This window comes from Eriocheir sinensis, chromosome 24, assembly GCF_024679095.1.
Source record: "Eriocheir sinensis breed Jianghai 21 chromosome 24, ASM2467909v1, whole genome shotgun sequence".
Taxonomy (NCBI): domain Eukaryota; kingdom Metazoa; phylum Arthropoda; class Malacostraca; order Decapoda; family Varunidae; genus Eriocheir; species Eriocheir sinensis.
This window is the reverse complement of record NC_066532.1, coordinates 14943418-14966882: the sequence shown is the minus strand read 5'-3', so window position 1 is coordinate 14966882 and position 23465 is coordinate 14943418. Positions and strand designations below refer to the sequence as shown.

The 23465-nt window shown below is 44.2% G+C and overlaps 1 protein-coding gene across 47 annotated transcripts in view; it reads left to right on the top strand.

Annotated features, from left to right (window-relative positions):
• LOC127002893 (catenin alpha-like) overlaps positions 1-23465 on the top strand; it is a 58797-nt gene that overhangs the window by 20305 nt on the left and 15027 nt on the right. For 42 of the 47 annotated variants that reach the window (XM_050869202.1, XM_050869200.1, XM_050869201.1 and 39 more), the window contains exons 2-16: positions 10039-10103; positions 11891-12255; positions 12909-13098; positions 13765-13931; positions 14697-14906; positions 16238-16414; positions 16886-17089; positions 17418-17533; positions 17740-17824; positions 18078-18248; positions 19085-19196; positions 19542-19742; positions 22004-22225; positions 22821-22939; positions 23059-23189. In XM_050869202.1, the coding sequence (XP_050725159.1) occupies positions 12124-12255; positions 12909-13098; positions 13765-13931; positions 14697-14906; positions 16238-16414; positions 16886-17089; positions 17418-17533; positions 17740-17824; positions 18078-18248; positions 19085-19196; positions 19542-19742; positions 22004-22225; positions 22821-22939; positions 23059-23189 (2237 nt within the window). In that variant the 5' untranslated portion in view covers positions 10039-10103; positions 11891-12123. Of the gene's footprint in view, positions 1-10038; positions 10243-11890; positions 12256-12908; positions 13099-13764; positions 13932-14696; positions 14907-16237; positions 16415-16885; positions 17090-17417; positions 17534-17739; positions 17825-18077; positions 18249-19084; positions 19197-19541; positions 19743-22003; positions 22226-22820; positions 22940-23058; positions 23190-23465 lie in introns of those variants that run through there. The other 5 variants (XM_050869203.1, XM_050869199.1, XM_050869198.1 and 2 more) reach the window with 4 other exon arrangements.

The following is a 23465-nucleotide window of genomic DNA, read 5'->3' as shown; positions in this document are numbered from 1 at the left end:
AGGAGGAAGAGGAAGAAAGAAGGGAGATGAAACGAGGAATGAGAGAGAGAGAGAGAGAGAGAGAGAGAGAGAGAGAGAGAGAGAGAGAGAGAGAGAGAGAGAGAGAGAGAGAGAGAGAGAGAGAGAGAGAGAGAGAGAGATACCACCACCAGTTTTTTTATATATATATTTTCTCCAAAGTTTGTTGAGGAAAAAAGTTTTGGACCCGCGAAGGAAAACTCTCACAAAATGGAGGAGAAAGGAGATGGGAGGAAGAATTCTCTCTCTCTCTCTCTCTCTCTCTCTCTCTCTCTCTCTCTCTCTCTCTTTTCTCATTTTCTCATTGTTTTCCTTCCTTCCTTTCTCTTTTATTTATCTTCCTCTTTCTCTTTTCTTTCCTCTTTTCCTTTACGATTCTCTCTCTCACACACACACACACACACACACACACACACACACACACACACACACAGCTAACCATTCATTATATTATCAAGCACAGGAATTGGGTCACGCAGTTCATAATCTTCCTTAATTGATAGTTGCCCCTTCCTTGTCTTCATTCATTCATACTACTACTACTACTACTACTACTACAGCTTATCATCCTTATCACATTGTATTCTCCTCTTTTCCACCCTTAACTATAGCAAAATACATCAATAAGTAACGATTTTGACAAGAACTGTAATTGTATACCGTTATTTGTTAGAGTACGATAGTTTTTTGGGTGTGAGATTGATATATGCAATGTTCTGAGTACGGGAATCTGGCCTATAGCAAAATACATCAATAAGTAACGATTTTGATAAGAACTTTAATTGTACATCGTTATTTGTGAGAGTACGATAGTTTTTTGGGTGTGAGATTGATATATGTTATGTTCTGAGTACGGGAATCTGGCCTATAGCAAAACACATCAATAAGTAACGATTTCGACAAGAACTTTAATTGTACATCGTTATTTGTGAGAGTACGATAGTTTTTTGGGTGTGAGATTGATATATGCAATGTTCTGAGTACGGGAATCTGGCCTATAGCAAAATACATCAATAAGTAACGATTTTGATAAGAACTTTAATTGTACATCGTTATTTGTGAGAGTACGATAGTTTTTTGGGGTGTGAGATTGATATATGCAATGTTCTGAGTACGGGAATCTGGCAACACTGACTTTAACACCGTGGATATACTACACTTCATGCGGCGTTCCTTCACCTCCTCCTCCTCCTCCTCTCTCGTCGGCGGTGTTATTAGAGCCAGGCGCCGCTTTTGTGGGCGGGTGAGGCATTGCAGGTGGTCACGCTCCCTGCTCCTGTTCCTTCCCGGCCGTCCCTGTGTTGTGTTCCGGACCTTGGCGTGACGTGTAGAGAGACTGCCACGCCTACCTAACTCTCACTCCACCTCACTCTGTCTGTCTGTCTGTCTCGTCTTCAGCCGTTACCGGAGTGGGAAGCGAAGTGTTACTGCCTTACCCTTCTCTCTGTTGGTTGACGCTTCTTCTCCCGGTTGAATCTTCTTCCGGTTGACCCTTCTTCTCCCGGTTGACTCTTCTTCTCCCGGTTGACCCTTCTTCTCCCGGTTGCCACTCCAGATGCAATGTCGTAGGTTTGGGTTGTTTGTGGTTGTTTCTAAGCCTCGAAATGTTAAGGAATTTGGATCCAGAAAGCTTACAGTTACTGCCTTGCCTTTCTCTTGGTTGACTCCTCTTCCCCCGCCTCGGTTGTCACTCCAGATGCAATATCGTAAATTTGGGTTGTTTGTGGTGGTTTCCAAGCCCCGAACTGTAAGGGAATATGGACATAGAAGTGTACTGTTGCTTCTTTGCCTTTCTCTTGGTTGCCTCTTCTTCCCCCGCCTCGGTTGTCACTCCAGATGCAATATCGTAAGTTTGGGTTGTTTGTGGTGGTTTCCAAGCCCCAAAATGTTAGGGAATATGGACCCAGAAAGCTTACTGTAATAGCCTCGCCTTCCTCTCCCTTGGTTGCCTCATCTCCTGGCTTGGGTGTCGTATGGAAATGGTGGTTGAACTGAACTGTGGGTTATGATATAGGCCTTGCATACTTGTGGCTTGAGTGTGATCGTCTCCTAAAACAGTGGGTCTCTTGTGCAACCTCCAAGTCCCTCGGTCTTGTACAACGCTAGCTGGTCAAGTCCTGCGGGTTGATTTAGTCACTCGCTTTATGATACACCTCTTCGTCCATAGGGTTTATATAGGGCGGTGGTGAGCGTCGTTGTAATGTCCTTCAGCCTTGTCGAACGCTAGCTGATCAGTCCCATAGGAAGGTGGGTTAACTTATACCTTTTATGATACAGTTTTTCGTTCGGTTTATAAATATGGTGGTGAGTGTGGTTGTCTCTTTTAGTACTTCAGCTTTCTTTACCTTTCACCTCTTCCCCACCCAATCCCTATCTCTTCCCCACCCCCCCTTTTCTATCTTCCCCTATGCTTCCTTAACCTTCCCCATCCCCCTCTTCCGTCTCTTCCCCTATACTTCCTTTGCCCTCCTCATCCCCTCTTCAATCTCTTTCCCTATCCTTCCTCAATCTTTCCCATTCCCCTCTTCAATCTCTTCCCCTATCCTTCCTCAATCTTTCCCATTCCCCTCTTTCATCTCTTCTCCGATTCTTTCTTTACCTTCCCCATCCTTCCTTAATTAACCTTCCCCACTCCCCTCTTCATTATCTTTCTCAACTTTCCCCCTCAATTCTTTCTCAACTTTCCCCACCTCTTCTATCTCTTCTCCTATCCTTCCTTAACCTTCCCCATCCCCCTCTTCAGTCTCTTCCCCAGTACTTCCTTTACCTTCCCCCCAATCATCTCTGAAATAAAAAAGTTCCATCCGCTTGTCTGTCGGGGCGGGGCTGTGCGGCGCCACCTGCGGCAGCCTCGGGGCGTCACGTAGGTGTAGCGGCGTCGGGGCGGGGCGTGTGACAAGGGCAATCACAGTGACGGGCCGATACAGTCCTGGGTGGCACCTCAGCGGCTGGCGTGGTGCCCCGTGACCCTCTCTGCATGGGATCAAGGCCGTGGAGGGACAGACGCAGGTGTTCAGGGCGGCTGTAGTGCTTGTGGGTGAGGCTTCCGACACCTTCCCCCGCGCGGGTTGCCTCCTCGGTGGTTGCCTGCGGGGAGAGATGGAGTCACACACAGGTAATGACGTCACCGGTGGAATGTAGGCGAGGAGGGTTGCCTGCTGCCGCCACGGGGACTAGCCGCCGCCACCACCCCTCCACCGGCACCCGTGTACCCCGCCCTGCCCAGGTGGCACGCGCCGCTGTGGTGGTGACAGGCGGGAACTCCGGCGTGTAGGGCAGGGGCGTGACGGGGCATCAGAGGCAGCATTTTATTTTATTTTATTTTTTTACAACAAAGGAGACAGCACAAGGGCACAAAAAAGTCAAAAAATAATAAAAAAAAAGCCCGCTACTTGCTGCTCCTATAAAGAATCCGAAGAGGTGGCCGAAAGGGGGGTCAGTTACACGTCGGGGATAAGGTGCAGGGAGGGGCATGGCGGGGCGGCTGGGGGTGGCGAGGCACGCATTAGAACATATTACAGACACTGAACAGAAGATTAAAGTTAGGTTGTTAGGTTAGGTGTGTGGCAAGGACGTGACGGGGTATCAGAGGCAGCATGTCGGGGATAAGGTACAGGGAGGGGCATGGCGGGGCGGCTGGGGCTGGCGAGGCACGCATCATAACATATTACAGACACTGAACAGAAGATTAAAGTTAGGTTGTTAGGTTAGGTTAGGCTGGGCGTGTGAGGCAAGGACGTGACGGGGCATCAGGGGCAGCATGTCGGGGATAAGGTACAGGGAGGGGCATGGCGGGGCGGCTGGGGCTGGCGAGGCACGCATCATAACATATTACAGACACTGAACAGAAGATTAAAGTTAGGTTGTTAGGTTAGGTTAGGCTGGGCGTGTGAGGCAAGGACGTGACGGGGCATCAGGGGCAGCATGTCGGGGATAAGGTACAGGGAGGGGCATGGCGGGGCGGCTGGGGCTGGCGAGGCACGCATCATAACATATTACAGACACTGAACAGAAGATTAAAGTTAGGTTGTTAGGTTAGGTTAGGCTGGGCGTGTGAGGCAAGGACGTGACAGGGTATCAGAGGCGGCGTGACGTGGTTAATGGTGGTATTCATAGGGTCGTATTTTAAAACATTTCGTCGCCCAAGTTCACATATTTGACATGGCTTTCGTAGGAGCTGTAAGCCTTTCCAGGGGTAGTTTTATGACCCTGGTGGTAGTTTGACCCTTCTTCTGTACCATGAACCTTAAAAAACACTCATGAAAACCAGATTGATCCCCTCTTTGACCTTTAGAAATAGTTGATGTGAGAAGCGATGGTGTCTTAAAATACGGCCCTATATAGACCCTTCCACCTCTCACATCAACTATTTCCGAAGGCCAAAAAGATCAATCGGGTCATCATGAGTGTCTCTTTAAGTTCATGGTACAGAAGAAGGGTCAAACTACCCCCGGAAATGTCCATAACTCAACGAATACCGCGTCAAATATGTGTGCTTGGGCGCCGAAATGTATAAGAATATGACCCTAAGGTGCATGGAGGGACGGGATGGGTACGAGGCGGGGGCTGTCGAGGCAAGCTGCACACGCATTATAGCATATTACAGGGACGCTGCACAGATGAGGGTTGCGTTACGGCTGCACTAAATCGCCGAGGCTGGGGAACGGTCATACGGGCGGGAGATGACGTAACTGAACGACGCGGCTCACAACACACCACGGAGCATGACTTGTTCATCAGCCTTTAAAATAGCCGTCATAACCGTCACACTGTACTGAGATCTTTCTGGTTATGAGCTTAGAGTTTCTACGGGGCTTAAACGCAATACATTCCGCCTATACATAACCACAATACACTCTTATCTCTCTCAACACACCACGGAGCATGACTTGTTTATCAGCCTTTAAAATAGCCGTCACAACCGTCACACTACTGAGATCTTTCTGCTTATGAGCTTAGAGTTTCTACGGGGCTTAAACGCAATACATTCCGCCTATACATAACCACAATACACTCTTATCTCTCTCAACACACCACGGACAGCATGATTTGTTTATCAGCCTTTAAAATAGCCGTCATAACCGTCAAACTGTACTGGGATCTATTTGGTTATGAGCTTCCGGGGCTTAAACGCAATATATTCCGCCTATACATAACCGCAATACACTCTCATCTCTCTCAACACACCACGGACAGCATGACTTGTTTATCAGCCTTTAAAATAGCCGTCATAACCGTCAGACTGTACTGGGATTTATCTGGTTATGAGCTTAGAGTTTCTCCGGGGCTTAGGGCCGCATTTTAAAACATTTCGGCGCCCAAGTTCACCTATTTGACAAGGCTTTCCTAGGAGTTTGGGGCATTTCCAGGAGTAGTTTTATGACCCTGGTGGTAGTTTGACCCTTCTTCTGTACCGTGAACCTAAAGAAACACTCATTAGAACCAGATTGATGTCCTCTCTGACTTTTATAAATAGTTGATGTGAGAAGCGAAAGTCTTAAAATACCGGCCTTAAACGCAATACATTCCGCCTATACATAACCGCAATACACACATATATCTCATCTGTAATAGGATCGTAAGTAAGAAGTGTTGCGAGAGAGGAGGGGGGGGAGGGAGTGAAGAGGGAGAGGAGGTAAATGAGAGCGACCTGCAGTATTATATCCCTTTTGCAATAGGATCGTAAGAGTGGTGTGTGAGGGAGAGGGAGGGTAAGGGATAGAAACACACACACACACACACACTCCCAGCACGCTTAGGTTTAGAAATAAGTACCCCGATAAACAACTTACACCATACAACTCTAGCCTACCGCATTGCCTTTCCTTTCCCTCAACTGTACCTTCTCGAACCAACTTACTATACCAACAAGAGAGACAGGAGCTATATAGTGTAGGTGTACCCCGATAAACACCCTACACCATACAACTCTAGCTTACTGCATTGCCTTTCCTTTCCTACCGTGGATTCAAGAGAGAGAGAGAGAGGAGCGAGATTAGGTGTGAGAGCAAGTATACTGAACTGCCTTTCCTCTTTCCTTCCCTTTCCTCTCCTTACTCTACCCTGGATTCAAAAGAGAGAGGAGAGAGTGGAGGTGAGAGCGACCTCCAGCCCGGCCCTGACTCACCCCACCCACCCACCACCTTCCGTCCCGCTGATAAAGCCCAGCCGTGGTTCCTGTTCCCTGGGCGCCGCGCTGGCCACGTCCAGACACCCAACATCCGTGAGCCTGAATCTGATCACGCCGCAGATTGAAAAGTGTAGCTGCGGGCATAGAGGGCGAGGGAAGCATGGTGGACTTGGCAATTAACTGGGGAAAGAAGGAGTAAGAAGGGAAGCGAAGTGGAGAGGTAGAAAAGACAAGAAGGGAGATGAATAGGGGATAAAAGAAGAATGAAAAAGACCAAGAGATGAAGGAAAGGATCATTACAGGGATGAGAATGTAAAGGGCGGTATCCTATGAACAGTACCGGTTATTGTAAGTTATTTATACTAGTGTTGCAATCCCACTCGCCTGATAAGAGCAGGTGATTTGTGGTGGTGACGTAGCATGTTGGTATTGGTTCCATTATGATGAGTCAATGGGAAAGAAAAGCGACTGACGACATCCCTTGAATAAGCCCTCATGGTCTCCGTATTATCGGGTTGCACTGTTGCAGGAGAGCGTACTAGGCTATCGGGTGTCACAAACGGGGAATAAAATCTACTTTGGACACCAGACATCGATTTTTTTTTTAATTCATGAAGTAGAGTGAGTTAATCTTGTGGTCAGAGAAGGGTTAACGTTAGTCACCCGGGTATATCATTGTTCTTTCATGACAAATCGTTTTTATTTTCATCTTCATGCCTTCTTCGTGTTCTGTTTCAGTATTCATAATCCTTGACCTTGATAGAATAGTGTACCATGTCGCATTAGTCACCCCACGGCAGGGTCATGAGCCAGCAGAGTTCTCACCGTGCCTCTGCAGTGACAGTGACACATCCCTCTGTACCCGAGCGAGCTAGGGTCACTTTCTCCTCTCACGGTGAAGGAGTCATATACAAAGGTCGCTATTCCCAGACCCCTCCCCCACCTCGCACATTACCAAAGGCCGAAAAGGATATAAATCGCGCTCTAATGATGTTTTTTGTAGGTTCATGGCTCAAAGGAATGATCAGACTACCTAGAGGGGTTATATAACTACCCCTGCAAATACCCGGAACTTTACGAAAGCCTTGTCAAGTGTGTGTGCTTGCGTTAAGTAGAAACCTTGGTAGGGTCCGTGTGTTCCCCAGCCAGTGTTTTCCCTTTACTCTCCTCCCAAGCTGCTTAATTCCTTTCCCCTCCTCCCCCTCACTCTCTCATTCCTCGTTCTATTTCCCTCCATTCTCTTTCTCCTCTTTCATTCCTCGTTCTATTTTCCTCCTTTCTTCCTCTTTCATTCCTCGTTCTATTTCCCACCTTTCTTCCTCTTTCATTCCTCGTTCTATTTCCCTCCTTTCTTCCTCCTTTCTTCCTCTTTCATTCCTCGTTCTATTTTCCTCTTTTCTTCCTCTTTCTCCTCTTTCATTCCTCGTTCTATTTTCCTCCTTTCTTCCTCTTTCTCCTCTTTCATTCCTCGTTCTATTTTCCTCCTTTCTTCCTCTTTCTCCTCTTTCATTCCTCGTTCTATTTTCCTCCTTTCTTCCTCTTTCTCCTCTTTCATTCCTCGTTCTATTTTCCTCCTTTCTTCCTCTTTCTCCTCTTTCATTCCTCGTTCTATTTCCCTCCTTTCTTCCTCTTTTTCCTCTTTCATTCCTCGTTCTATTTCCCTCCTTTCTTCCTCTTTTTCCTCTTTCATTCCTCGTTCTATTTCCCTCCTTTCTTCCTCTTTTTCCTCTTTCATTCCTCGTTCTATTTCCCTCCTTTCTTCCTCTTTTTCCTCTTTCATTCCTCGTTCTATTTCCCTCCTTTCTTCCTCTTTTTCCTCTTTCATTCCTCGTTCTATTTCCCTCCTTTCTTCCTCCTTTCTTCCTCTTTCATTCCTCGTTCCATTTCCCTCCATTCTCTTTCTCCTCTTTCATTCCTCGTTCTATTTCCCTCCCTTCTTCCTCTTTCTCCTCTTTCATTCCTCGTTCTATTTCCCTCCTTTCTCTTTCTCTTTCATTCCTCGTTCTATTTTCCTCCTTTCTTCCTCTTTCTTCCTCTTTCATTCCTCGTTCTATTTCCCTCCTTTCTTCCTCTTTCATTCCTCGTTCCATTTCCCTCCTTTCTTCCTCTTTCTCCTCTTTCATTTCTCGTTCTATTTCCCTGCTTTCTTCCTTCTCCTCTCCCTTTCTCACATCTTTCCTCCTTTCTTCCCTCACCTTCTTCCTCCTCCCCATTTCCTCATTCGTTCTTCCCCACATTCCTCTCTCTCTCTCTCTCTCTCTCTCTCTCTCTCTCTGACACACTATTTCTTTGTTGCCTCGGCGGTGATGATAAGTCCGCCCGGCAGGAAGTAGCGGCAATTTCTATCTCCACAAAAGACATTTCCGGGAGGTGGGCGGGACAGGTTACGCCACCATTGTCTTGTACGAGGAATAGGATGTCTTCTAATTGCTGTCTGTCTCGTGTTTATGGGGTATACTGCACTTGTTACCAGTTATGGGGGAATGCTACGGAGATGTGCACCAAGGCCTCGCGCACCTATATAGACGATGTACTAGGTCTTTGTAATTGCCGTCTGTCTCGTGTTCATTGCTGTCTGTGGTATATTGCGCTTGCTGTCAGTTATTGTGGGAATGCTACGGGGATGTGCACCATGGCCTCGCGCACCTATATAAACGATGTAATAGGTCTTTGTAATTGCCGTCTGTCACGTGTTCATTGCTGTCTGTGTCACGGTTTGCAGCTTTGGTATATTGCACGTGTCACCAGTGGGCGGGGGTAGGGCATCAGTGGTCAGGTGCAACATTCCACATGAAGCTCCTAGCATATATAGCTCATGTAATCCTGTGTTTTGGGGCGTGGGAAAGCCTGAATGCCACCTGTCCATCACAAGGGTGGATCATCAAACACCTTGACAAGCAAAACAGGCCCTGAGTGACATCATGGCTTACTGGGCATCAGGGGTGTCGGTGTGTGCCAGCAAGCTACAGGACTCCCTCTCTGTGGGTTCAATATCTGGCAGCACCTGTTGATTTGTTAAGGGTAGTTCTGTCTTTATTCAACTGGCTACAAGCAAATAAAGTATGTAATTCTAGGAGTCCATGATATGTAGTTTCAGGAAATTTTGTCTGGTTTCTTTCTATAATTTCTTAGATGATTATTGTTTGGTTTAACCCAGAAGCAGCGGGGATCATGTTTCTTAATGGTCCCTCTAAGCGAGAAAAATGAGAAAAAATCACCCCTCACACAAACCATTTCATAATATATATCAAAGCATTTGTGATCAGATTATATATCATCTTTTTGGGGGGGTTTATATCATGGCACAAATTTGGCCCGTCCCTGCTTCACGGTAAAGCCACAAATTTGGCCCGTCGCTGCTACCGGGTTAAGGGTAGTTCTGTCTCTTCAACTGGCTGCAAGCAAATAAAGTATGTAATTCTAGGAGTCCATGATATGTAGTTTCAGGAAATTTTGTCAGGTTTCTTTCCATAATTTTTTAGTTGATTATTGTTTGGTTTAATGTTCAGCAGTTTGTTTATTCATCCCCCTGACTTTTCTCTCTTTTATCATACATTTTCTGGCTGGCTCTTGATTCCGTGGTGCCTCTTGATTTCATTGCCAGAATGGAGGTCGATTTCAGGATGAGAGGTGTCTTGATACTCTCCTCATGGGTACTTGTCTCACTTTTAGGCTGCTCCTGTACCTAGAATTCACATGTGTTCAGTAGGCTTTTTTGTTCTGATTTATTTTTGGCCTTGAGCTGATTTCATCCCTGCAAAAAAAAAAAATAATAATAATAATAATAATAATAATACTCAGTTTCAGGCTGTTGCATTAGAGTTCACATGTTCCTGTCTCTCCTTGCAATGTAATGAAGCATATTAATGTGATTTTTTTCTTGTTTCCAGATCCTTATGCCTAGACCAGAGGAGGGCCAGCCAGCATCCCCTGCACTGTGTCGGTGAGAGTTGAGGTGTGTATTTCCACGTTAAGCCACCATGACCCTGGACCACTACACCACAGGGGCCCCCGTGGTCCTAAAATGGGACCCCAAAAACTTGGAGATCCGTACCATGTCGGTGGAAAAGACTCTTGAGCCGCTGGTGATACAGGTGATGTGTGGCGCGAGGTGTTCATTCCGCACCCCAGATTTTGCATGTAACTATGGACCCGAACCAAGCCGATGCTCATCAATACGAAGCTAAATTAAAGGAACTAGAACAAAGGGGGTGACCACAACAGAAGCATATCCATCTCTCCCTGTTCTGGCACACTCAATCCTGTTACTCCCAACTCTCTCACTCCTATACTCACCCTATTGATCCACTTCACAATGCTTAGTAGGGTTTTTGTTTTCATTGATTTTTGGCTTTTTTGTCCTTAATTTGCCTCCCGTGCCGTAAAAAAACAGTGAAGTTGAATTAAACAAACTCTGATCCCCTATAGTACTCTTGAATACTATGGTTGATTTAACTCCACGTAATATTGATGGCATCGACGTCTGGTTCCATAAGTGTTGTGATGCTCACCCTATAATTCCATGCCTGTGTATTACTCAGTTCCACCTTTGCACTGTGCCTATCTGAAGTATACAAGTACCTTTTTTTGTTTATTTTCCTGGTACTTGCATCATTATTACTTTCTTAAGCCTAGTATGGTGTGTAAGGAAGACTCATTCAGTGCATAAGTTAAGTTTTCATTATGGTCGTGTGTCTTGGCTGTGAGGTATCAGAGGAGGAGGAGGAGTTTTTTTGCTGCACAGTTTATTCATGGTAAGTTTAACCCGGTAGCTGCGGGGATCATGTTTCTTAAAGGCCCCTCTAAGTGAGAAAAATGAGAAAAAATTATCACTCACACAAACCATTTCATAATATATATCAAAGCATTTGTGATCAGATTATGCATCATCTATTTTTGGGGGTTGATATCATGGCACAAATTTGGCCCATCACTGCTACTGGGTTAAAGGCCCCTCTAAGTGAGAAAAATGAGAAAAAATTATCACACACAAACCATTTCATAATATATATCAATGCATTTGTGATCAATTTATGCATCATCTATTTTGGGGGGGTTTATATCATGGCAAAAATTTGACCCGTCGCTGGTACATGGTAAAGCCACAGATTTGGCCTGTCACTGGTACACTGTAAAGCCAGAAATTTGGCCTGTCGCTGGTGCACGGTAAAGCCACAAATTTGGCCCGTCGCTGGTACACGGTTAAGTCACAAATTTGGCCTGTCGCTGGTACACAGTAAAGTCACAAATTTGGCCCGTCGCTGGTACACTGTAAAGCCACAAATTTGGCCCGTCACTGGTACACGTTAAAGCCACAATTTTGGCCCGTCACTGGTACACGTTAAAGCCACAATTTTGGCCCGATGCTGGTACACTGTTAAGCCATAAATTTGGCCTGTCGCTGCTACCGGGTGAAGAGTCGGGTATATCACCATCTTAGAGTTCTTGGCATGTTCTGTAATGTTGAAAAGTGGTTGGTAATGAATTTTGTATTTCTGTCCTGCACACTGATAGTACTACTTCATGAATGGGTCTGTACAATATAGCTATTTTTTCTGTAGGATTGAGATCAGTGTAGTGCCATGTAGTTATACCTCGTCCATCTCCTCCTTTTATTTACATGTTTTGTTATGATCAGTATAGTAGCCTTTTTTATATTTTGTTGAGCATCACAAAACCAAAATCTGGGGGCATGTTTTGTTTATTTTTTGTTAATGATTTCTTTTTATTTCCATCTCTTAGGTTGATGTGCATGAAGTGTTCAGTGTAGCTTGAAGTGCATGATACAACCTTGACTCTAGTACGGAGGAGTGAAGGGGGCATGAACATTACTGGGAAGCCTCAACCCGAGTAGTCATGAGCGCTCACACATAAGTCGTCAGAGGTCACACATATCCCGAGGGTGAGGTCCCAAGTGACAGCAGAAACACAGAGTTGATAGTGCCCTAGAAACACAGTGTTGTAATACCGCCACCATGCCTGAGACGGCGTACCAGCAGGCGCCCAACACAGACAATGGGAGCGGCCTGGTGCTGCGCTGGGACATTAAGAACCTGGAGATCAAGACCAGATCAGTTGAAAAGACCCTAGAGCCTCTTGTCATACAGGTAACTCCTTGGTTTTCCAGCCATGAGTATAAGTCTGCCTGGAACTGTTTGGTGATTCACTTGTAACTGTTTATCAAATCTTTGTCTTATCTTCAGTAATGCAGATTTATGATTGATATCACCCAAGCTTGAGTATGGTTGTGTTTTATATTGTATTTCTATTTTACTTACAATATTTTATCCATGCATGCAGCCATTTTCTATGTTAATTTATAAGATGGTGTGTGTGTGTGTGTGTGTGTGTGTGTGTGTGTGTGTGTGTGTGTGTGTGTGTGTGTGTATTCAGCTAGTTATATTTACCTAGTTGTGATGAACAGAAATTGAGCTATGCTCTTGTGGTCCCATCTCACTCTGTAAAATCTTGCATTAAATTTGTCAGAAGCAACAAATCTAGCCTTGCTGAGGTGTCTCCTCTATAAATTGTCCTCTTTGACCCACTGGTTCATCATGTAATTCATTGCTCTCTCCAGCTTACCTCTTTTAGTAAAGTCCCTTCCCCTCAACAGTATGTTATCACTTTTTTCAGTCACTTATTTTTAGGTGTGCAGCCATTGCTACCGCCATCTCTTGGTATCCAGTGTGGGTGTGAAGTCATGAAGAAGAAAGGCCACTGATGATGTATATATGACCTATATTTTGTTGTGTGTCAATAGGTCACAACTTTAGTCAACACTAAAGGACCTTCAAAGAAGAAAAAAGGGCGGAGTAAAAGAGCCCATGTCCTGGTGGCCGCCGTGGAGGCCGCCACGGCTAACTTCATCGAGCGCGGGGAGGAGATCGCCTACGAGAACCCTGACATCCGCGGCGAGATGCTCGGAGCCGTGGAGGAAGTGAGGAAGACAGGTACGTGTGGTGAAGGTGACGAGGCGCGCGTGTGTGTCTTAGGCTTCCCATTACTGAAGACAAGCAGGAATGAAATAATTGTTGTACTTTGTAGCTGTTAGCAATTATAATTACAGATTCCCTCAGAGGCATTTAGATCAACAGGTAAACATATCCACCCAAAATTAACCTCTCTTTTGGCCTCTCGTTCTTTATCCTTTTGTACAGAGCAGCGTCTATCGGGCTTTATTGTTGTTGTTGTTTTTTGCCCTTGAGCTGCCTCCTTTGCTCTAAAAAACAATATCTGCCTCAAATTCACATGCAAGTTCCTGCTGCTTGATCTACAAAGCACATACAATTTTTTTTTTTTTTTTTTTTTTTTCCAGGATGTGTTTTATTATTATTATTATTATTTTTTTTTTTTTTTTTTTTTTTTTACTTATTATTTATTTTATTTATTTGTTTATTTTTTTCTGAGTGCCTAGATATGATTTTTTTTTTGTATATTTATTTATTTATTTTTTATATATATTTACTTATTTAATTTTCTGAGTGCCAGGATGTAATATTTTTTGTGTTACTGAATGCCAATATGTGATATTTATTTTGTGTGAGTGCCAATGATACTTTATGTGTGTCCGAGTGCCAAGATGTGATATTTTAAGACCTTTTATGATTGGTGTGAAGGAGATACCATGTCCCGGGCTGCAAGGGAGTTTGCCGAAGATCCGTGCAGCAGCGTCAAGCGCGGCAACATGGTGCGGGCCGCCAGGAACCTGCTCTCCGCCGTGACCCGCCTCCTCATCCTGGCAGACATGGTGGACGTGCATCGCCTCCTCAAAAGCCTGCAAGTGGTGAGTCTGGGGCACTAGGAAACGGGTGTGTGGAGTCGGAGTCAAAGTCGGTGGGAGTGGGATACTTTTGGCCGGACTCGGAGTCGGTAAAAATACCCCCGACTCCGACTCCTTAACGTAATCATTTATCATGTAATGTAGTTATGAGGTTTTTTTTCTTTTACATCATCTAAATGTTGGCTATATAGAGTATACCTTCTCTTCCTTTCTCCCATCTTTCCTCTTTTCTTCCCTCACCTTTCCTTCTTCCTCCTCCCCATTTCCTCTCATTCATGTGTGTGCTAGGGTGCTGAAGTGTTTGAGAACGTGGCCCATCGTCTTGGTAATGAAGAGGCAGAGTTCACAAGGGACTGAGATTTCTGTGTCAGTATATTGCCAATTTAACCAAACTGCCACCATTCCCTTTATAAATGAACTGCTATACAATTTTGCCATTACTAAACAGCTGATCAATCCGTCATTATTAGAAGTGCAAACAAATGGGAGTGTCAAGTGCTTTAGCATGAAGAAAATCAGTTTTTATGCCAGAAGTGCTTGTAGAAAATGAGAAACAAATGTATGTAGTATCCAATCTTTTTTGCCCTCTCTCTCTGTCTTCCCCTCCACAGAACTATAGTGAATGGATATGTTGTCTGTCTTTATAATTAGTGCAAACAAGCAAATGGGAGTGTCAAGTGTTTTAGCATGAAGATAATTTATTTTCATGCCAGAAGTGCTTGTAGAAAATGAGAAACAAACATACTATCCAATCTTTTATACCCTCAGGTCGAAGATGACTTAGAGAAAGTTAAGAATGCCTCCAGCCAGTCCGAGCTGCTGGACAACTTCCGCCTCTTTGGCAAGAACACAAGTGACCTCATCAACCAGGCCGCCAAGAGACAGAACGAGCTCAAGGATCCCAGGCTGCGCGATGACCTGGCCTCGGCTCGCGCTGTGCTCAAGAAGAACTCCATGATGCTTCTCACGGCCTCTAAGGTTTGTTGACGGACTTTATTGCTTCAGTTTGTTTGCTTTTTATTTATTTATTTCTATTTATTCATTTATTTATTTATTTATTTATTTTTTTTATTTATATTTTTTTTTACAACAAAGGAGACAGCTCAAGGGCACAAAAAAAAAAGGAAACAATAAAAAAAAAAAAAGCCCACTACTCACTGCTCCTAAAAAGAATCCAAGGAGGTGGCCGAAAAAGGGGTCAATTTCGGGAGGAGAGGTGTCCTGATACCCTCCTCTTGAAAGAGTTCAAGTCATAGGCAGGAGGAAATACAGATGAACGAAGATTGCTTAACCCTTTGACTGAGGATTTCCTACAAGAAGACCTCACCAAGCTACAGAAATGGAACAAAAAGTGGCTGCTACAATTCAATGAAGAAAAATGTAAAGTCCTGCACCTTGGGAGGGGAAATCCAGCATACCAATACCACATGGGAAACACTCCACTATCCACCAGAGGCAGGGGGCTTCGTGGTGCAGTGGTTAGCACACTCGGCTCACAACCGAGTGAGCCCAGGTTTGATTCCCGGGCGGAGTGGAAAAATTTGGGCAGCTTTTCCGATACCCTATGCCCCTGTCCATCCAGCAGTGAATGGGTACCAGGTATTAATCGGGGGTTATGTCCCGTCTCCTGGGATCTGTTCCTTTCTTCTACAGTTCCTTCCCCTTCTGTCTCTCTCCGGCATATGACAACAGATGTTGCGCCGACTAAACGAAACTTTCCAACTTTCCACCACAGAGGCAGAGAAAGACCTGGGACTATGTGTTACCAGGCTACTAGTGAAAGCCAAATCTGTGCCAATCGCAGTGGACGGGTTAATTTTTTTACTTAAGTTCATAATACTACTGAAGGGATGCTTGGCTGTAAACTTAACAAATCAACAAAGAATGACCTCACTTTGTTGTATAGAAAGTCTCATTAGTAAGTAAGCATATATCAATTTTCAGAGTCAAGACCTGTAGTAACTGTTTGGACTTTTGTTAGGTTATGTTATGTTAAGTTTAGGGTATCTTCAGTCACATGATAGTCATCACCTTATGGTATAAATCAACTAAGAATGACCTCACTTTGTTGTGTAAAAGGTCTCATTAGTAAGGAAGCATATATGAATTTTCTGAGTCAAGACCTGTAGTAACTGTTTGGGGTTTTGTTAGGTTAGGTTAAGTTTAGGGTATCTTCAAACACATGATAGCCAGCACCTTATGGTATAAATTAACAACCCTGGTCTTCATATATTAGAGGTTACAGTTATGCTGAGTATCAACAAGAAATAGTTATATGAAAATTTATATTATTCTTTTGACTCTTCCAGGCTTACGTACGACACCCCGAGCTGGCCGCCGCCAAGGCCAACAGGGACTTTGTGTTCAAGCAAGTGTGTGAGGCTGTCAACACCATCAGCGACGTGGCCCAGGGCAAGGCCACGGGGGCGGGACAGATGCCCTACGAAGGCCCGGGTGAACTGGCCTCTGCACTGGATGACTTTGATGTGAGTTGGAAATTATGTTATGTATTATTCAGGCATATTCTTGGTGTATGAAGATTTGCCTTGAATGATATGAATAGGAGATTAATCAGGTTTTGTTGAGTGTCTTCCTCATTTAGAGCATTGAAGCTTTGTCAGACTACCACCAGGGTCATAAAACTACTACTGGAAATGCCCCAAAACCCCAAGGGAAGCCTTATCAAATGTGTGTGCCTGGGCCCTGAAGTGTTTTAAGATTATAGCTCTCACTCTTCATATTGCATCAAAGTTGCAAAACCACCACAAGGGTCATAAACTACTCCCTGAAATGCTCTCTCCTCTACCCCTAGGGGCAAAAAATGCCCCAAAACCCCTAGGGAAGCCTTGTTAAATGTGTTTACTTAGGTGCCAAAATGTTTAAGGATATCGGCACAAGTCCCGTCATCTGATAACATGTGCAAGAACTGACCTCACTCACCCTTTATACCCCTACAGGAACGCATCAACATGGACCCGCTGACCTACAATGAGGTGCGCACACGGCCGTCCCTGGAGGAGCGCCTGGAGTCCATCATCAGCGGGGCGGCCCTCATGGCGGACTCCTTCTGCACCCGTGACGACCGCCGCCTTAAGATTGTGGAGGAGTGCAACGCCGTGCGCCAGGCTCTCCAGGACCTCCTCACAGAGTATATGGACAATGTAAGCAGCTGTTGGTTTTATTTATTTATTTATTTTTATTTTATTCATTTCTTTTTTATAGTAAGGGAGGCAGCTCAAGGGTAAAGAACAGAAACAGTAACATTTAGTAGGATTGTTCTGCTATCAGTCATTTGTTATGGATTCAAAATGCCTCTTCCATTTCTCCTTTATCTCATTCCGTTCTATTAAATTCTGCCACTTTTTAGATGTCTGCAAGTTTTTTTGGTTGTATGATTAGTGACTAGTTGTACAGCTTGGCACATGCTGGACAATGCACCATTGAAGTACCTCAAGAACTCAAATCATGACTTCCTTCTTTACTGTATAGATGGGCCGCAAGCAGCCGTCAGAAAACCTGGACAAGGCCATTGACCACATGTACCGCAAGACCAAGGACCTGAGGCGCCAGCTGCGCAAGGCTGTGGTGGACCACGTCTCTGACAGGTGAGGCGTGTTGGAGACTTCTCAAGTTCACCCACTTACACTATTTTGATAAAATCTTTGTCCATATTTTATTGTTTTGTAGAACTAAAACTTTGTTTTGCCTTAAATGAATTACAACTCATCTCCTTTGTTCATGTATTAATGCAGGTATTTGTAATTGTTGCCTTGCATTCTCATTGACCAGTGACCTTGAATGTTTTTTGCAGTTTCCTGGAGACAAATGTCCCTCTGCTGGTCCTGGTGGAGGCTGCTCGGAACGGTAATGAAAAGGAAGTGGAAGAATATGCACAGGTTGGTTGATATGTTTCAAGGCTTTTACAGATATTTAGAAAAATACAATGTTTTAAACCCATTCATTCTATAAAATTACACAATTTTCTAAAATTCTACAAAAATATATTTTTCAAAAATTCATACAAATATATTTAACTTGTTTGGACTTCTGAAATTAATTGTTATAAGTGTCTTGGATGTACCATTGAAAGAGGAACTGTAGTGCTCCAGAGACTAACCCACCCACTCCCCGTGTTTGTTTGTTTGTCAGGTGTTCACTGAGCACGCCAACAAGCTGGTGGAGGTCGCCAACCTGGCCTGCACCATGTCCAACAACGAGGACGGCGTCAAGATGGTGCGCTACGGGGCAGCGCAGATAGAACAGCTCTGCCCGCAGGTCATCAACGCTGCCAGCATCCTCTCGGCAAGACCAAAGTCAAAGGTTAGTATTCATGGAAGTTTGCCTCGCTAATGTTTTCTGATCATTGTTTTAGTTTTTTATTAACATTAATGTGGATGTGTTGGGATCTCATAACTATTTTCAGAGCTGAGCTGGTTGATTGTTGGAGTTTTCAGACTCTCTTTGGGGCTGAGTTATTAACATGTCACAACTAAACTATGAAAATCTAACTAACCAACCAACCAACTGTGGCTCTAAAATTGCTTAAAAAATCTAACCTTGCCACAGTACTGTCAATAAATACTAATGCAATGTTTAAAGAATTGGGCGACATAATGAATCTTGAGAGGCAGAGTCGGTAATATGTCACAACTATACAATGAAAATTCAGCAAGACCAACTAACTCTCCCCTTGAAATTGGTAGAAAAGTCCATTGCCACAACACTCGATAAATACTAATGCAGCGTTTAAAGCATTGGGCGACATCCTGAATCTTGAGGGACGAAGGCTAGGATTATTGGTCATGGAAGTTTGTCTCGATAATGTTTTCTGATCGTCATTTTAGTTTTTTTTGTCAATGGTAATGTGACTGTGTTGGCTTTTTATACCTATTTTTAAGGCAGAGTTGGTTGGCTGTTGGAGTTTTCAGACCATTTTGGAAGCTGAGTTATTGATATGTCACAAGTAAACTATGAAAAAAAGCTAATATTGCTCCTATACTGTTAATATCTGACCCTAAAACTGATAAAAAATGGTTATATTGCCACCATACTACAAATAAATACTAATGCAACATTTAAAGCATTGAGCAATAACCTGTATCTTGAGGGACATTATATTCTCAAGCTTTCCATATTCACACACCTTATGCTTCCAGGTGACGCAGGAGAACATGGACGCCTTCAAGGACGCCTGGGAGAACCAAGTCCGCATTCTGACCGAGTCCGTTGACGACATCACCACCATTGACGACTTCCTGGCAGTATCAGGTACGACAACAACTCCTATTTAACCCGGTAGCAGCGACAGGCCAAATTTGTGCCATGATTTACCCACCAAGAAATAGATGATACATAATCTGATCACAAATGCTTTGATATATATTATGAAATGGTTTGTGTGAGGGGTGATTTTTTCTCATTTTTCTCGCTTGTGGGGACCATTAAGAAACATGATCCCCGCTGCTACTGGGTTAATATCCTAGATTTTAGAGGAAGAGAACTTTATTGTGAATTAACTAAAAACAAAATATATGAGGGTTTCAATTATCAAACACTCCAGCTACTATATATAACACCTACACATCCGTTCCTCACATCCTCCGTCCTCCCCAGAGAGTCACATTTTGGAGGATGTGAAGACGTGCGTGCGGGCCATCAACGAGGGCGACCCCGAGACCCTGGACCGCATCGCCGGGGCCATCCGCGGCCGCTCCACTCGGGTGTGTCACGTGGTGGCCTCCGAGATGGACAACTACGAGCCCTGCATGTACACCGACCGCGTGCTGGAGGCCGTCAAGGTGTTGAGAGACCAAGGTGAGGAGACCACGCTCTTTCTCCCTCGATGTTGATATATTGTTCATTTATTTTGGTTCTTTTCTTGTGTTCTGCTGCCGTCCCTTCTTGTGGCTCAGAGGTGGCTTCTCATCCCCCTCAGCCTTGCCTTGTGTCCATGGTTGTCTCCCTCATTATGTACATTTCCCAATCTCTTCACCTCATTACTCTTCACTTCACTGCTCATCTCATTCTTCAAAACCACCACCAAACAGGGATGAAAAAAAAAATTGTATTAAATAGTATATGATATATATTACCAAGTTATTTATTTATTTATTTTTTATTTATTTATTTATTTATTTTTATTTATTATTATTATTATTATTATTATTATTATTATTATTTTTTTTTTTATTTATTTTATTTTTTTTTCAATGTGAGAATAATGTGTCTCTAGTAAGTGTATGTAAAGGTCATGATAATTCTCCACTGGTCAGCCACTCACGCCATCCTGTGTTGGGCCGCTGGGCATGGCTCTGGGAATAGTTGCCAGCTAGAACTTATATTAAAGATCTATTGCACAAGTAAAACCACTGTAACCAGTCATCAGTACACTAGATTTAGTGAGGTCATAGCAAATCAGTCTGTCTGAGTACAGAATCTTTTATCAGAGATTGCTATAGATTTAAGGAATAACAAGAAGTATTTTTAAATATTAGACATACCAGTCTGACATTCTCACTGAGGGAGAAGCTCTGGGGCAGGGATGAGTCGCTGACTGCTCTTCTGAACTTGCTAACTGCATGCCTCCCCCCCTCCCGCGGCCCCGCTGCACTCGACTTTCTACTCATGCTCATCCCTATACTGTCCAAACCCCTTATGCAAGAGTTAACCAGCATCTTCACTCTTTCTTCCCTCACGCTGGTAAACTCTGGAACAATCTTCCTTCATCTGTATTTCCTCACTTGAACTCTTTCAAGAGGAGGTATCAGGACACCTCTCCTCCTGTATTTGATCTTCCTTTCGCACCTCTTTTGTTTTACTTTAGGTTTTATCATTGTTTTCTTTTTTTGTGTGCCCTGAGCCCCCTTTGTTGTAAAAAAAAAAAAAACTTGAGACACTTTCACCACCCCCTGGTAGTCACCAAACAACCCAACCTGAACAACTTGCATCATTAACAGATTTCAGTTTGCCAAAAGTATTACTGCTCAACATCAGATGGTGTAGGACAGCCAAGTGTTAGTTGTGGCATGCCCAAACTTTCTCTTTCCATATCTCACTTGGTATTCAGGGTGATTAAGATGCCCCCTATATGCATCTTAAGTAGTGTTGTTGCCAACTTCATTCATTCCCCGCCATTCCTTACACAGCACTAAGCAGTGATACAGCTGGTAACTTCCCTCTGCCTCCTATCCTATTGTTCCCATAGTTATTTTATTTCTGGTGTCTGTGTTTACTGTGCCTATAAACACTGATCATTTGCTGGACTTGTTTGCTGTACCTTTTAGACACAGATCATTTGTCAGCAGTTCCTCTATACTCAAGTGATTTCTATCTTGTTATGCTCCAAATATTTGCCCTTCAGAGTGTCCTTGATCCATCCCTGTGTTGTACTTCCTAGACTTCCAGCACTCTCTATACTTGTCCCCATTCCTCAGTGTTGTTCCTCCTTCACAGCAGTGCCTATCCTTGCTACTTGTATGTCTGCATTACCCTCTGTAGGACTACCAAGAATTTCATCCCAGCACTCACTCTTCACACCTCTTTAGTTTGCTCCTTCCTCACCCTTAACCCTTCTTTAATCCTAGCACTGTCCACATCTGCCTCTCAATTTTTTCCCCTTTCTCCTTATCCTTGTTCTTTCTTTCTTCCTTTTACTCTTAGTGTGGCCCTTCCTCACCCTCATGTCTTCCTTCCTCCTAGAACTGTCCACATCTGGCTCTCAGTGTTCCCCTTCCTCCTTATCCTTGTTCTTTCTTTCTTCCTTTTACTGTCCACATCTGCCTCTCAATGTTCCCCTTCCTCCTTATCCTTGTTCTTTCTTTCTTCCTTTTACTGTCCACATCTGCCTCTCAATGTGCCCTCTTTCTCTCATCCTCATTGTTCCTTTCTTCCTTACACTGTCTACTCTACTGAATGTGCCCCTTCCTTCACATCCTCATTCCTCCTTTCCTCCTTGCACTCTCGACACCTGCCTCTTAGTTTGCCCCTCACACTTGTTCTTCTTTCACTGTCGTATCATCCATAAGTTCACGTTTGCTTCGGTGTCCCCTCTCCTCACCCTTGTTCCTCATCCACAGTGCTGCCCAACTTTGCCCAGCGTGTGGATGTGGCGGTTGAGGCCCTGAGCAGCACCCCAGGCAAGGAGGTGGATGAGAATGAGTTTATTGACGCCTCCCACCTGGTGTATGATGGTGTGAGGGAGATCCGCATGGCTGTGCTCATGAACAAGGCGGATGACGAGCTGGATCCGGATGACTTGCTGACGGATGACTACCACACCCTTGAGATCAGAAGCAAATGTAAGGGTGGCATTGTTTGCTTGGGTTCTATCTGTCTATCTATCTTGAAATCAGAAGCAAATGTAAGGATAATGATTTTGTTTGTTGTTTTCTATCTATCTATCTCTATCTCTCCCTCCCTCTGCAAGGTATCTCTTAACCTCTTCAACGCGAGGAAGCGTATACTGCGTCCTGGCTCGCTTTAGCCAGTATATGAGTTATTTTATCTCTATATTTATGCTTACATCTCAAAATTATCATTTGACTTATGTTTCTTTATGTGCACTATTTAATTCTGCATGTTTTCATATATAATACATGATGACTATGTTGAGTTTATGGCTGAAAACTTGTTATATTCAATAGCGACATTTGAAATTTGGCGCGGGGCGATCCTGGGTAAGGCGCAGGACGCTGTTTTGGCCCAGCCGTAATGAAGGGGTTAATATAGATAGCATATTAGTCTTGTACGTTATATGATGTGGTCTTCCGTCATGCAGCGCGCAACTTATCCTTGTAAAAAGTTTTAGGCTTACACTGCATTTTCATTTCTACTTTCTGGGAGTATTCCTGTTAGTCTTGTGCGTTACGTGATGTGGTGTTTCTTTCCCTGCAGCGAGTGCCCACACAGTTGAGACGACCATTGACGAATATCCCGGCGTGAGCGGCATCACCACGGCCAGAGATGCCATGAGGAACCTGAGTGAGGAGGACAAGGACAAGATCGCAGCGCAGGTAAAGCATTTCATTCCCTGTCGTGGGGAACCTGAAAGAGTGTTTGGTTCATGTTGCTCTTTTGATAGATCTGAGCAGTACTTTGGAGAGCTACTCTGATGGACATTTTCTTCCCTTAGGTCGAGAACTTCCGCCTGGAGAAGGTGAAGTTCGACCAGGAGGTTGCTAAATGGGACGACACCGGCAATGACATCATCGTCCTGGCCAAACACATGTGCATGATCATGATGGAGATGACGGACTTCACAAGGTTAGTGCTCTTTTAGTTTGACACACTCAGCCACTTTTGGCCACCTCTTTACATCTTTTAGGAGCAGCAAGTACCTTGTGCTGTCTCCTTTGCTGTAAAAAAAAACAAGGTATGGATTAGAGATGATGGACTTCACAAAGGTTAGTGCTTTTGTTTGACGCACTGAGCCACAGGGTATGGATTAGAGAGATGATGGACTTCACAAGGTTAGTGCTCTTTAGTTTGACGCACTGAGCCACAGGGTATGGATTAGAGAGATGATGGACTTCACAAGGT